The sequence below is a fragment of the Saccopteryx bilineata genome, chromosome 6 (genome assembly GCF_036850765.1).
Source record: "Saccopteryx bilineata isolate mSacBil1 chromosome 6, mSacBil1_pri_phased_curated, whole genome shotgun sequence".
Lineage (NCBI taxonomy): Eukaryota > Metazoa > Chordata > Mammalia > Chiroptera > Emballonuridae > Saccopteryx > Saccopteryx bilineata.
The window spans coordinates 108,628,396-108,641,673 of NC_089495.1; the positions used below are offsets into that span (position 1 = coordinate 108,628,396).

Sequence of the window (13,278 nt, forward strand, 5' to 3'; positions counted from 1 at the left end):
CAAAGGACTGCATTCTCACTTTCTGTTGATTTTTGGCACAGATACTAAATAAATGTAACATTTCACTCTGTGTGTCAGTTGTATGAAAATATATAATCCTTGTATTATTCTGCTCATCACTATTATGTGTTTTCATCCTAAAATTCATGGATTTACCTTTCATGCTTTATTCTGGCAGAGTTGAAGGTCTTATGCAAAGCCAGCTGGGTAAACTCTTAGAATTTACTCATAAACAGATTTACTCATAAACGGATTCCCAAGCCTGACCTGTGGTGGCGCAGTGGATAAAAGTGTTGACCTGGAATGCTTAGGTCGCTAGTTTGAAACCCTGGGCTTGCCAGGTCCAGGCACATATGGGAGTTGATGCTTCCTGCTTCTCTCCCCCTTCTCTTTCTCTCTCTTCTCTCTCTCTCTCTCTCTCTCTCTCTCTCTCTCTCTCCTCGTTAAAATAAATAAATTGTTTTTAAAAAACCAGATTCCCAAGATAGGTACTGTAAGGTCGGTGGATAGAGGGATAATTATGTGGGGAACTCAGACCCGCCCACTTTGGCTAGGACCACCCACAATCAAGCCCACCAAAGGAAGCTTCCCAGGAACCATTTGGAAAGAAGTGATTGTCTGCCAGCCAGTGAAATTTCACCACGTCATAGTAGCTCCACTTCTCTAGAGGGACCCTTTAAATATCTCCCACGCGGTTTAATCCGTGCAACTTCCCTGACCTCCATTTCTTCTTCATCGTTCTTTCTTCGGGGTCAGGGAACCTTGCTGGGCGGGGTGTGCGCTCTGTACTCAATAAAGCCGTTTACTTATTCCACACATTGCAGTTTCGGCCCTCTTCCTTCCTTCTCGGCGGGGAAAAATACCTTACAGGTACCTTATTGCTGTTCTCTCCTCCTCTAAAAAAACAGGAGTACATAATCCTCCAGAGATTGAAATGGTTTGAACCTACTCAGTATGCACAAACTTGTTTTAAACTTTAAGTTTGTCTTCCACTGGCAGTGTTTCCCGTAAATAACTTGTGAGGGTTACTTGAATTGTATTTTAAGAGCTATAAATGGTTTATACCTTGACTCAGTCCCTGCTCCCCCTCATGATATTTTTTCTAAGGAAAAGAAAATGAGTGTCAGGCTGTATGTATAAATATCTCATCGCCGCGTGCTTTGCAGAAGTGAACAATCAGGAACAGTCATATAGCCAACAAAAGGGAAATGGTTGAGTAAATTATAGTAAATCACTTTATCTAAAGTTATACTTACAGGAACTATGCTGCAACATGTTATGATAGTGTTTAGTGAAAAGAGCAATTTAAAATTGTATCTCCATCATTATGGCAACTGTGTACAAATTTCATGAACAGGATCAGAGGCTGGAAAGCAATGAGAAAGTTTAGGTGACTTGCAGTTGATTTCTGTTTTGATGGTAGACAGAGATGGAAGATGAGGTGCTAGATAGATGAGATTGCAGAACTGGGCAGGGGCCATTGGTCATGGAAAGAGGAGTTTATGCTGTATAATATCAAGCGGAAACTTCGGAGAGAGACATGATCAGATTTGTACTTTGCAGAGTTTGGCTGCCGTAATGGGAAGGGAATTGGAGCAGGGTGAGAGTGACAATTGAGAGACTGACCAGTTAGCAAACCTGACCTGGGCAGTGACTTGACTTTAGTCAGGAGAAATAGGGAGAGAGTCCTGGCAGGGACATGAGTTATGCTAGCACCTGTCCTAAAATACTACTGTTGCATTTAAAGATTCTTGAAATATACTCAAATGTAAATTTCATTCAAAGTACATTTCCATCTGGATAAAGATCTTTAAAATGTATGGATATGTGAGACCCACCTGCCTCAGGAGTATTTGGAAAATCCCAGCTGAAAATACCGACACATTTTAAGAAGGTAAATAGCCCTATCCACATTCATATTGAACGCTTTATTTGAATTGTCATGAAATTTCTTTAAAGTCTGGCTGTCTGTAGATGATCATATTGTAATGGAATCGTTTTTGCTATTGCATCTACCACAGTGGATGTTTGTTGTGCATCATTGTATTTATACAGTGTTATGTTTCTCAGTAGTGTCCTAACGTTTATTCATGTCCTGCCTGATTCCAGAAAACAGGCAGTGCACCAACACTTGGGTTACAGATCCTGGGTTTCAGAACGTCCTTGATCCTTGACTCTCTCTTTTGTTTCCCTTAGTCAGTGTGTCGCCGTGCCCTAGCTGATTTCCTCTACCTTCGAATTTCCTCTTTGCCACTGCCCTGCAAGCACAGTGCAAGTATCATGTCTCGCTTCCTATTCTCCTTACATATAATACCACTTTAGTTTCCTATTCAGGAACAGAAAAAAATTGGATTAGATGTAAGAGAAGGCAGTTGGTAATACAGAAAGGGATATGCAAATGTTAGTAGTTTGTTATTCTTCCCAGTTTTAGAATTCAGAGATACTATGACTACTCAAGTATTTCATTTGAAAAGAAAAAACCACATGCTGTTTTTCTCTCATTTTCTTCCTCTACCAGTGCATCATTTTGTGTGTGAGAGATGTAGGTTATTTTAACTACTAAGAGGCATGCTTTTTATGGTTTTTAAAAGAAGTTTTGCATGTTCTGTGTTTTGTTTTTTTTAATGTGCTAAGAAACTCAATGAAAATTGGATGATTCAAGAAAGGTACTATGACACTAATAAATAAAAGGAGTGCAAATCTATAAAATTAAACATAATTAACTGCTTAATTTGCATAACTATGTCCCCTAACTACCACCTTAGCCTGAGAGATTAATTTTCTACTGAGAACAACTGTGGGACACTGTGGGGAGAAAACCAATAGCTTCTCTACCAATAAGTTGGGGGAGAGGGAAGGTTTACCAGCTACACAAGTAGGGCAGGAGCTTTGTGGAGATGAAGCAGACAGATCCTTGGCCAGATGCCCATTTGCACACAGGCTGAATGCCAGCAGCTGATTTCTTAGAAACTGATGGCTAATTTCACCTTGGCCCTAACCCTGCCTTTTCTCTTTCCCACTCACAGCCTACATCCTGTTCTTCTACTGTCCAGCAGGATTTATTCTTAGAACCGAAAAGCCACCTATGATATGCCTTTGTGTTTTCTGATGGCTGGCCAAACCTTGAATGTAGAAGCCCACACAGTCAGGGTCCCCACTCACACTCCCTAGGGTTCACCCCTCCTATGCAAGGAAACATTTGCCCATGGTGTGGTGATAACATTTGAAGGGTTCTCATTTGTAGTGGTTTAAACATTTGGGGAGTCATGATCCTTTTGAGAATTGTGTTGAAAACATTGAAACTTCTCCCCACTGACATAAGCATCCATTCAAAAATCTGTGAGCAAATTTAGATAGTCCAGGACCCATCAGGTCTCCAGAGAGCCACAGAGCCCAAATGAAGGATTCCTGATTTCTTTTTTTTTTTTTTTCAATCATTGTTGACATTCAATATCATATTCATTTCAGGCATACAGCATAGTGGTTACACACTTATATAATTCATTCAGTGATTTCTGCCCTTAGCCCCTACTAAGTCTAGTATCCACCTGGTAACATATGTAGTTATATTATTATTATTATTATTATTTTATGACAGAGACAGGGACAGACAGACAGGAAGGGAGAGAGATGAGAAGCATCAAGTCTTTGTTGTGGCACCTTAGTTGTTCATTGATTGCTTTCTCATATGTGCCTTGACGGTGGGGGGGGGGCCACAACAGAGCAAGTGAACCCTTGTTCAAGCCAGCGACCTTGGGCTTCAAGCCAGCAACCTCATACTCAAGCTGGTGAGCCCGCACTCAAGCTAGGGTCCTCGGGGTTTCGATTCTGGGTCCTCTGTGTTCCAGTCTGATGCTCTATCCACTGCACCACTGCCTGGTCAGGCTACAATATTATTGATTATAATCCCTATGCTGGACTTTACATCCCTATGACTATTTTGTAACTGCCAATTTGTAGTTAAACTCTTCAGCCTTTTCACCCAGCACCGTTACCGCTCTCTGACCTGGCAACCCTCTGTATATTTTCTGTATCTGTGAGTCTGTTTCGGTTTCATTTGTTCTTTAGATTCCACATGTAAGTGGGATCATACAGTATTTGTCTTTCTGTCTGACTTATTTCACTTATTTCATTGACCATAATACCCTTTAGGTCCAACCATGTTGTTACAAATGGTAAGATTTCATTCTTTTTTGTAGTCAAATAATATTCCATTGTATATATGTACCACATCTTTTTCCACTCATCTATTGCTGAGCACTTGGATCACTTTTATATCTTGGCTGTTGTAAATAGCACTGCAGCGAACATAAGGATGCATATATCATTTCAAATTAGTGGGAGTTTTTGTTTTTATTTTCCCATTGAGAGCAAAAGAGAGAAATGGGGAAAGGGAGAGAAGTATCAACTCATTTCATTTAGTTGTTCCATTTAGTTATGTATTCATTGAATGTTTCTCATACTCAAATTAGTGTTTTTAATTTCTTTGAATATATACCCAGAAGTGGAATTGCTAGGGGAAAAGGTAGTTCTATTTTTAATTTTTTGAGAAGCCTCCATGCTATTTTTCGTAGTGACTGCACCAATTTGCTATCGTGCCAACAGTGCACGAGGGTTCCTTTTTCTCCGTATCCTCACCAGCACTTGTTTGTTGATTTATTTTTTTTTATTTTATTTTTTTCAAATTTTTTTTTCATTTTTCTGAAGCTGGAAACAGAGAGAGACAGTCAGACAGACTCCCGCATGCGCCCGACCGGGATTCACCCGGCACGCCCACCAGGGGCGAGGCTCTACCCACCAGGGGGCGATGCTCTGCCCATCCTGGGCGTCGCCATGTTGCGACCAGAGCCACTCTAGCGCCTGGGGCAGAGGCCACAGAGCCATCCCCAGCGCCCGGGCCATCCTTGCTCCAATGGAGCCTCGGCTGCGGGAGGGGAAGAGAGAGACAGAGAGGAAGGCGCGGCGGAAGGGTGGAGAAGCAAATGTGCGCTTCTCCTGTGTGCCCTGGCTGGGAATCGAACCCGGGTCCTCCGCACGCTAGGCCGACGCTCAACCGCTGAGCCAACCGGCCAGGGCCTGTTGATTTATTAATGATAGTCATTTTGGCAGATGTGAGATGATGCCTTGTTGTGGTTTAAATTTGCATTTCTCTGTTAATTAGTTGAGTATTTTTTATATGTCAATTGGCCATCTGTATGTCCTCTTAGGAGAAGTGTCTATGCAGCTCCTCTGCCTATTTTTTAATTGAATTATTTGTTTTGTGTGGGTGTTGAGTTGTATGAGTTCTTTATAAATTTTGGATATTACCCTCTTATGAAATGTATTATAGGTGAATATCTTCTTCTTTCAGTAAATTGTCTTTTCATTTTGTTGATAGTTTTCTTGGCTGAGCAAAAGCTTTTCAGTGTGATGTAGTCCCATTTGTTTATTTTTATTTTTTTGTTTCCCTTACACAAGGAGATATATCAGAATAAATATTGGTAAAGGAAATGTCAGAGAGTTTACTACCTTTATTTTCTTCTAGGATTTTTGTGGTTTTAAGTCTTATATTTAAATCTTTAGTCAATTTTTAACTTATTCCTGTTCATAGTATATGGGGTAAGAAGGTGGTCTAGTTTCATTTTTTTTTGCATGTTTCTGTCCAATTTCCCCAGCACTACTTATTGAATAGACTGTCTTTACCCCATTGTATGCTATTGCCCCCTTTGTCATATAATAATTGGTCATATAGCCGTGGGTTTATTTCTGGACATTCTATTCTGTTCCATTGATGTACTTGTCAGTTTTTATGCTAGTACTGTGCTGTTTTGATTACTATGGCCTTGTAGTATAGTTTGGTATTAAGTAGCATGATACCTTAGACTTTGTTGTTGTTTATTTTCTTACTATTGTTGTGGATAATTAGAGTTTTTCTGGTTCCATATAAATTTTAGAATTATTTGTTCTAGTTCTGTGAAAAAAATGCTATTGGTATTTTGATAGGGATTGCATTGTATCTATAGATTCCTTTTACGGGCATCTTAACCATGTTAATTCTTCCTATCCGTGTCTTTTTCAATGTATCTCTTCTATGTCTTATAATTTTCTCAGTACAGTTCTTTCACCTCCTTGGTTAAATTTATTTCTAGGTATTTTTTTATATATTTGTAAATAGGATTGTTTTCTTAGTTTCTCTTTCTAATAGTTCATTATTGTATATGAAAATGCAACCAATTTCTGAATATTAATTTTGAATCCTACCACTTTACTAAATTCATTTATCAGTTCTGAGAGGTTTTTTTGGTGGAATCTTTAGGGTTCTCTATATATCCAGTATCCTGTTATCTGCAAATAATGACAGTTTTACTTTTTCTTTTCTAATTTGGATACCTTTTATTTCTTCTTCTGGTCTGATTGCTGTGGCTAGGACTTCCAATACTATGTTGAATAAAAGTGGTAAAAGTGGACATCCTGTGTTGTTCCTGATGTTAAAGAAAACAATTTTAGCTTTTCACAGTTGAGAATGATGTAAGCTGTGGGTTTGCACATATGGCCTTTATTATACTGAGTTGTATTCCCTCTAGTCTCACTTTGCTGAGCGGTTTGTTGGGTTTTTTTTTAAATCAAAAATGGGTGCTGCATTTTTTAAATGCTTTCCCTTCATCTATTGATAAGATTATATGATTTTTATTCTTCATTTTGTTTCTGTGGTGTATCACATAATTAATTTGCTAATATTGAACCATCTTTCAATCAGGAATAAATCCCACTTGATTGCAATGTATGATCTTTTTATGTATTACTGGATCCAGTTTTCTAATATTTTGTTGAGGATTTTAACATCTATGTTCATCAGGGATATTGGCCTTTAATTCTCTTTCTTTATACTGTTTTTATCTTATTTTGGAATCAGAGTAATGTTGACCTTCTAAAATGAACTTGGGAACCTTCCCTTGTCTTGAATTTTTTAAATAGTTTGAGGAGAAGTATTAACTTTTCTTTGAATGTTTGGTAAAATTCACCTGTGAAGCCATTCAGTCTAGGACTTTTGTTGATTGGGAGGTTTATTTTATTACTCACTTGATTTATTTGGTAGTAATTGGTCTGTTCAGATTTTCTGTTTCTTCTTGATTCAGTCTTAGAAAAATGTACAATATGTTTCTAGGAATTCATACATTTTTATACAGATTGTCCAATTTGTTGGCATATAATTGTTTATATTCTTTTCTTTTCATTTTTTTGTATTTTTTGAGTATCCATTGTCCTTTCCCATTTTTAATTTCTGAATATATTTATTTAAATTCTCTTATTATTTTTCCTGATGAGTGTGGTTAAAGGTTTATCAATTTTTGGTTATATTTTCAAAGAACCAGTTCTTGGTTTCATTGATCTTTTGTATTTTTTAGACTATATTTTGTTTATTACCACTCTGAACTTTATCTTCTTTCTTCAACTCACTTTGAGTGGGTTTTTTGTTTGTTTGTTTGTTTTTCTAGTTCCTTTAGGTGTAAGGATTAGAGTATTTATTTAGATTTTCTTGATTTTTTGAAGTAGCCTCTAATCCTGTGAATTTCCATCTTAGTATTGCTTTTGCTGTGTCCCATAGATTTGGGATTATTTTGTTTTCATTTTCATTGGTTTCAAGGTATCTTTTGATTTCTTTCTTGATCTCATTGTTAACTCATTCATTGTTTAGTATGATGTTATTGAGCCTCCATGTGTTGGTGTAGTCTTTCATTTTCTTCTTATAATTGATTTCTGGTCTCATACTATTGTGATTAGAAAAGATGCTTGGTATTATTTCAGTCTTTTTAAATTTCTAAGACTTGTTTTGTGACTTAACATCTGGTCTACCCTGGAAAATGTTCCACATGCACTTGAAAAGAATGTATATTCTGCTGATTTGGGCTGAAATGTTCAGAAAATATTAAATAAATCCATCTGGTCTAGTCTGTCATTTAAGGCCACTGGGGGTTTTTTTGTTTTTGTTTTTTTTAATCTGTTCTTGAAAATCTATCCATTGATGTTAATGGGGTGTTAAAACCCCCTGTTATGACTGTGTTACTGTCAGTCTTTCCCTTTTTATTTGCCATTATTTGCTTTGTACATTTATGTACTTCTACATTGGGTGTGCAAATATTTACAAGAGTTATATCCTCTTGTTGGAGTGATCTTTTATCATTATGTAATGTCCTTTTAAGTCCTTATTATAGCCTTTCGTTTTAAGTGTATTATCTGAATTAAGTCTTGTTACCCTAGCTTTTTCTTAGTTTCCATTTGCATGAAATATCTTTTTTTATATCTTTACTTTTAGTCTCTGTATATCTTTCATTCTGGGGTGAGTCTCTTATAGAGAGCATGTATAAGGGTCTTGTTTATTTATTCATTGTGCTACCCAGTATCTTTTGATTGAAGCATGTAAGTTATGTACCTTTAAAGTGATTATTGATGGGTACATTTCACATCTCCACTCTTCCTACCAGTTTCTATGTATTTTCTTTATAGCCTTAGTTATAGAATTTCTGTTCAGCTATTCTTCAGACAGTTATCCAGATTGATTTTTCTATAATTTGCTTGTCATTTTGATGTGGTAATGGGAGGAGGTGAGTGTGGCATCCACCTACTCCATCATTTTGACCAGAACCCAAGGTTCCCCTGATTTCTAAAGTGCCTTTAAAGTTTTGCTTTCAGATTCAGAAATAACTTTATTTTGTACAAGCAATGCTCAATGGTATAGTCTTTAATTTCTCTGCCAGATAAATGTTACTTTTTACTGACTTTAAAATTCTAGCTTGGAGAAATTATTTGGGTAAAGAAAAAAGTGTTTAATTCTACTAATACTAAGGTTTTGTGTTTCAGGTCTGACTACAGCCACATGTCCTCCACCAGCAGTAAGTATGGTTTAAATGTCCTTCAGCATTGTCTTCAGAGTCCCCCAGGGGTCAGTTCCATCTATGCATGTAGAAAAGGCCATCAATGTGACCCAGATTTAATAGTAAGACTCACAAAAGGCATCCTTGCCAAAGAATGTAAGACACACCCTCTAACTCAAAGTGGAAAAAGTGAAGGCTCTTCCTGGAGAATTTGATTGTGTCTTTTTTTTTTTTTTTTTTTTTTTTTTGTATTTTTCCGAAGTTGGAAACGGGGGAGGCAGTCAGACAGACTCCTGCATGTGCCCGACCGGGATCCACCCAGCATGCCCACCAGGGGGCGATGCTCTGCCCATCTTGGGGCGTTGCCATGCCGCAATCAGAGCCATTCTAGCACCTGAGGCAGAGGCCATGGAGCCATCCTCAGCGGCCGGGCCAACTTTGCTCCAATGGAGCCCTGGCTGTGGGAGGGGAAGAGAGAGACAGAGAGGAAGGAGAGGGGGAGGGGTGGAGAAGCAGATGGGCACTTCTCCTGTGTGCCCTGGCCGGGAATCGAACCCAGGACTCCTGCACGCCAGGCCGACGCTCTACCACTGAGCCAAGCGGCCAGGGCCTGATTGTGTCTTTTTTAATTTTTTTTAACTTTTATTAATTTTTAGAGAGGAGAGAGAATGAGAGAGAGAGAGAGAAATAGAGAGAGAGAGAGAAGGGGGAGGGAGGAGCAGGAAGCATCAACTTTCATATGTGCCTTGACCAGGCAAGCCCAGGGTTTTGAACCGGTAACCTCAGCATTCCAGGTCGACGCTTTATCCACTGCGCCACCACAGGTCAGGTCTCTGATTGTGTCTTGATTGCAGGACTAGATATGCCACTAATTTCCCTATGGAAATTCAGCCTGGAGAAACTAGCTCAGGCTTTATTAGCATGAATGCTTCTAAAACACATTCTCTGAAGAATATTCACTCAACAAATATTTTTCAAATACCTACTGCCTGAAGGCTAATAGCTCAGAGCACAGTAATTGGATCCATGGGGTGGCCCTAACTCATCTGTTAGGCAAATTTCTTCAGATAGTATTGGTAGTTATGGTTTAAAAAATGATTGGGACTGTTTATAAACATACTCTGAGCATAGAAAAAAAGGTGCCTCTATATTAAATATTAAATTACAAGTGTGAAACTATTAATGGAGAATTACACCTTATATCTCAGTTTACAGTGATTAAGATCATTGTGTAAATGATCAAAGTCATTCAGACTGATTAAACACTTATTTTAAAATAACAGAAAAAAGGTCTTATGATAAAGCCCTGATTTTCTGCATCAAGACAAAACCATTCAGTATTTACTATCCCACTATCCTGTTAAACTCTCCATTCTAAAGAGTTCCCAATTGGAAAGACACTTAATTGGGTTATTTGTTTATTGATGTTCTGGCTTAGCTTTCCTTTGCAATAAGAGACTGTACAGAAAGCTGCATATCTGAAATTGTAATTTAGTGTCAAATTATATTTAGTTATTAGTATAACTACAGGTGAAATTCCTGATTATTTCAGCTACCTGGAGACTCAATATTGCCCCTTAGTTATTAAGAACCATTAGTAATAATGAGAATAATGCTCCAGTGATTTGCACTTACTTCCTGAAGCTCTTGCATTCCTAAAATCAGAGAATGTTCTCTTGAATTCTCTCTCTGTGCCGCCATATTCATTCCACTCAGTTCTTCCTAGAGGCTAAATGTGCTTTATAAAGAATGATTTTTGTATAAAACACTTGCCCAAAGCCTTTGGTCAATCTGCAGCTCTCAGATCAGTCCTCTGGGACACAGCAAAGCACCTCTCTTGTCAGGAAAACAGTTAATTAGGTTTGGGATTTCTTCTCCATCATTTTAATTGCAATCTCTGGATTGGAATTTCTCCTAGTGCAACTAGGATCAATAGCCTTTTATTGCTTTCTTTTCTCTTTAAATATTTGGTGATTTCTGTTCCAGTCTTCAGTGTTGGGGCCTCTTGGCACATGAGGATGTGTATTTATATGTGTTTCATATTTCAGTTAGGAAATGTATTTGGCTACAAATACAGTTGTTCCTCACCATATTGCAGTTCACTTTTTGCAGTCTCACTATTGCAGATTTTTAAATTGTATATATCTAATTTTGTATCATGGATTCTTTGCTATTTCATGGGATTTTGTGGTATATAGATATTTTTATATATTTATTATTTTGACTATTTTTGAAGTAAAATAAGCATTTTCTAGCCTAAAATATTGAAATCATCTTCATCATTCAAGTTGTAGTATATTCACTGGTGAGTACCCATATGGAATTATATATTGTTAAAATTATGTAGGTTTAAGTGTGTAGAAAGTGTTTAAGAACATAGGAAGTGTTTATGAGAGTGTGGGAAAGGTTAATAACAGTGTTAGAAAGGTTTATAAGAGTGTAGGGAGGGTTTATAAATCCTTAAAATATATATAAATAATAAAATAAATATAAGGTCGCTAACTTGCAGATTTTTCCCTATCATGGGGGGAGGATTCTGAAACCTAACCCCCATAATAGACGAAGGACCACTGTAATAAGGGTAAAAATGAAAAACATTAACAAGTAGGAGTCTGTTTTATTTTAACATTAAAAAAAGTTCAAGAGGTAGTGCATGTGTTGTATAGAAACTCCTTCAATCATTTTGCTACACTGTCCTTGACTTTTGGCTTCCATCCTCAGGGTTGCCTCAGAGTCACAAAATGGCTGCCTCTAGCATAGCCATCACATCCTTTTTCTGGGCAGGAAGTAGAGGTGAGTGGATACAGGTGGGTCCCTGGCTGTCTTTGCCCAGTATGTTGCCTGGCCTGCATTTCCTCCTAGCCAAATCCTGGCCATACTCATACTCAGGAGAAGGCCCCTTAAGCAGTCAGTGGAAGATAACAGAGTGGACCCTTTTTGAAAAGAAATTTTTTATTAAGTCTAGAGTCTTAAATCTGTCCTTTAAAACATAAGTTCAATAGCACTAGAATAATAAAAATATTGTCCATGCAGACTTAAAACATAGCATTTCTCCACAAAGTATATAATCACACTTGGAGGACTGAGTAGAAAGAAGGTTAATATACTGAATGACTGAATTCCAGGGTCACTCTCCCTTCATAGCTGACTTGGCACCTGTGCCCTTGGTGGATCACAGAGCCCAGAGAGCTGGCCATCCCAGTTTCCACCTACAGGTCCTGGGAGTAGCTCCTGCACCTCATTGTCATTCCACTGGTCAGTCAGCCCCTCTCCACTCAGTGGCTCCTTTCTGAATGATTTCTGATTCCTGATTGGGATTTCAGCATTGATTCTAACCACTCACTGTTAAAAAATGGGTTTTTCTATGAGTGCTTCTTATTCGTCAGTCACGTAGAGTTCCTTTGCCCATTTGTTCCTGAGTTCACAAATACATAAATGCTTTCTTGGGGAGAGCTAGGGGTAGAGTCTCTGTCCACACTGGGTTCTCATCCTCACTAAATTGTCAGAAAAGCTTCCTCCAAGAGCAGTAGTTGCTCTCTTTAGTCATCTTTTTCCTCAGAATGCGGGGGCTGCCTCCTCACGCTCCCTGCCCCGATGGGAAAAGGAGAGAGGTCGTCACCAAGACAAAGTACAAGAGCGGTGGTGTGGGACTGAGGTGTGTTTCAGTCCTGGTCCCACCCTGAGTGAGCACTGCTCTCTCGGACAAGTCAATCACCTTCTCTGGGCATCTGTTTTCTCCTCTGTGGAACAAGGCTGGATGGCTCTAAGGACCTTTTCAGAAGCTCTGGGACACTAAGATATAAATGTCTTAGAAACTCCTCTAATGAGAGGAGAGAAGGAAGTAAAGAAAGGAGTGGAAGGAAGGCATCAAGAATGAAGGAGTCTCCCAATGGCAAGAGAAGTGAAGGCAAAGATAAATGAATGGGACTACATCAGAATTAAAAGTTTTTGCTCAGCAAGAGAAACTGATATCAAAATAAACAGACAGCCAACTATATGGGAACTGATATTTTCAAACGACAGCTCAGATAAGGGCCTAATATCCAAAATTTACAAAGAACTCATAAAACTCAACAACAAACAAACAAACAATCCAATAAAAAAAATGGGAAGAGGACATGAACAGACACTTCTCCCAGGAAGAGATACAAATGGCCAACAGATATATGAAAAGATGCTCAGCTTCATTAGTTATTAGAGAAATGCAAATCAAAACTACAATGAGATACCACCTCACTCCTGTTAGATTAGCTATTATCAACAAGACGGGTAATAGCAAATGTTGGAGAGGCTGTGGAGAAAAGGGAACCCTCATTCACTGTTGGTGGGACTGTAAAGTAGTACAACCATTATGGAGGAAAGTATGGTGGTTCCTCAAAAAACTGCAAATAGAACTACCTTATGACCCAGCAATCCCTCTACTGGG

At 38.3% G+C, this 13,278-nt stretch overlaps 1 protein-coding gene across 2 annotated transcripts in view; it reads left to right on the forward strand.

Moving 5' to 3' along the window:
* The window catches only part of FAM124A (family with sequence similarity 124 member A), a 78,700-nt gene that overhangs the window by 9,344 nt on the left and 56,078 nt on the right, over positions 1-13,278 (forward strand). The window contains exons 2-3 of one of the 2 annotated variants that reach the window (XM_066237235.1): positions 8,839-8,870; positions 11,574-11,645. In XM_066237235.1, coding sequence (XP_066093332.1) covers positions 8,839-8,870; positions 11,574-11,645 — 104 coding nt within the window. The remainder of the gene's footprint in view (positions 1-8,838; positions 8,871-11,573; positions 11,646-13,278) is intronic. The other variant, XM_066237236.1, reaches the window with a different exon arrangement.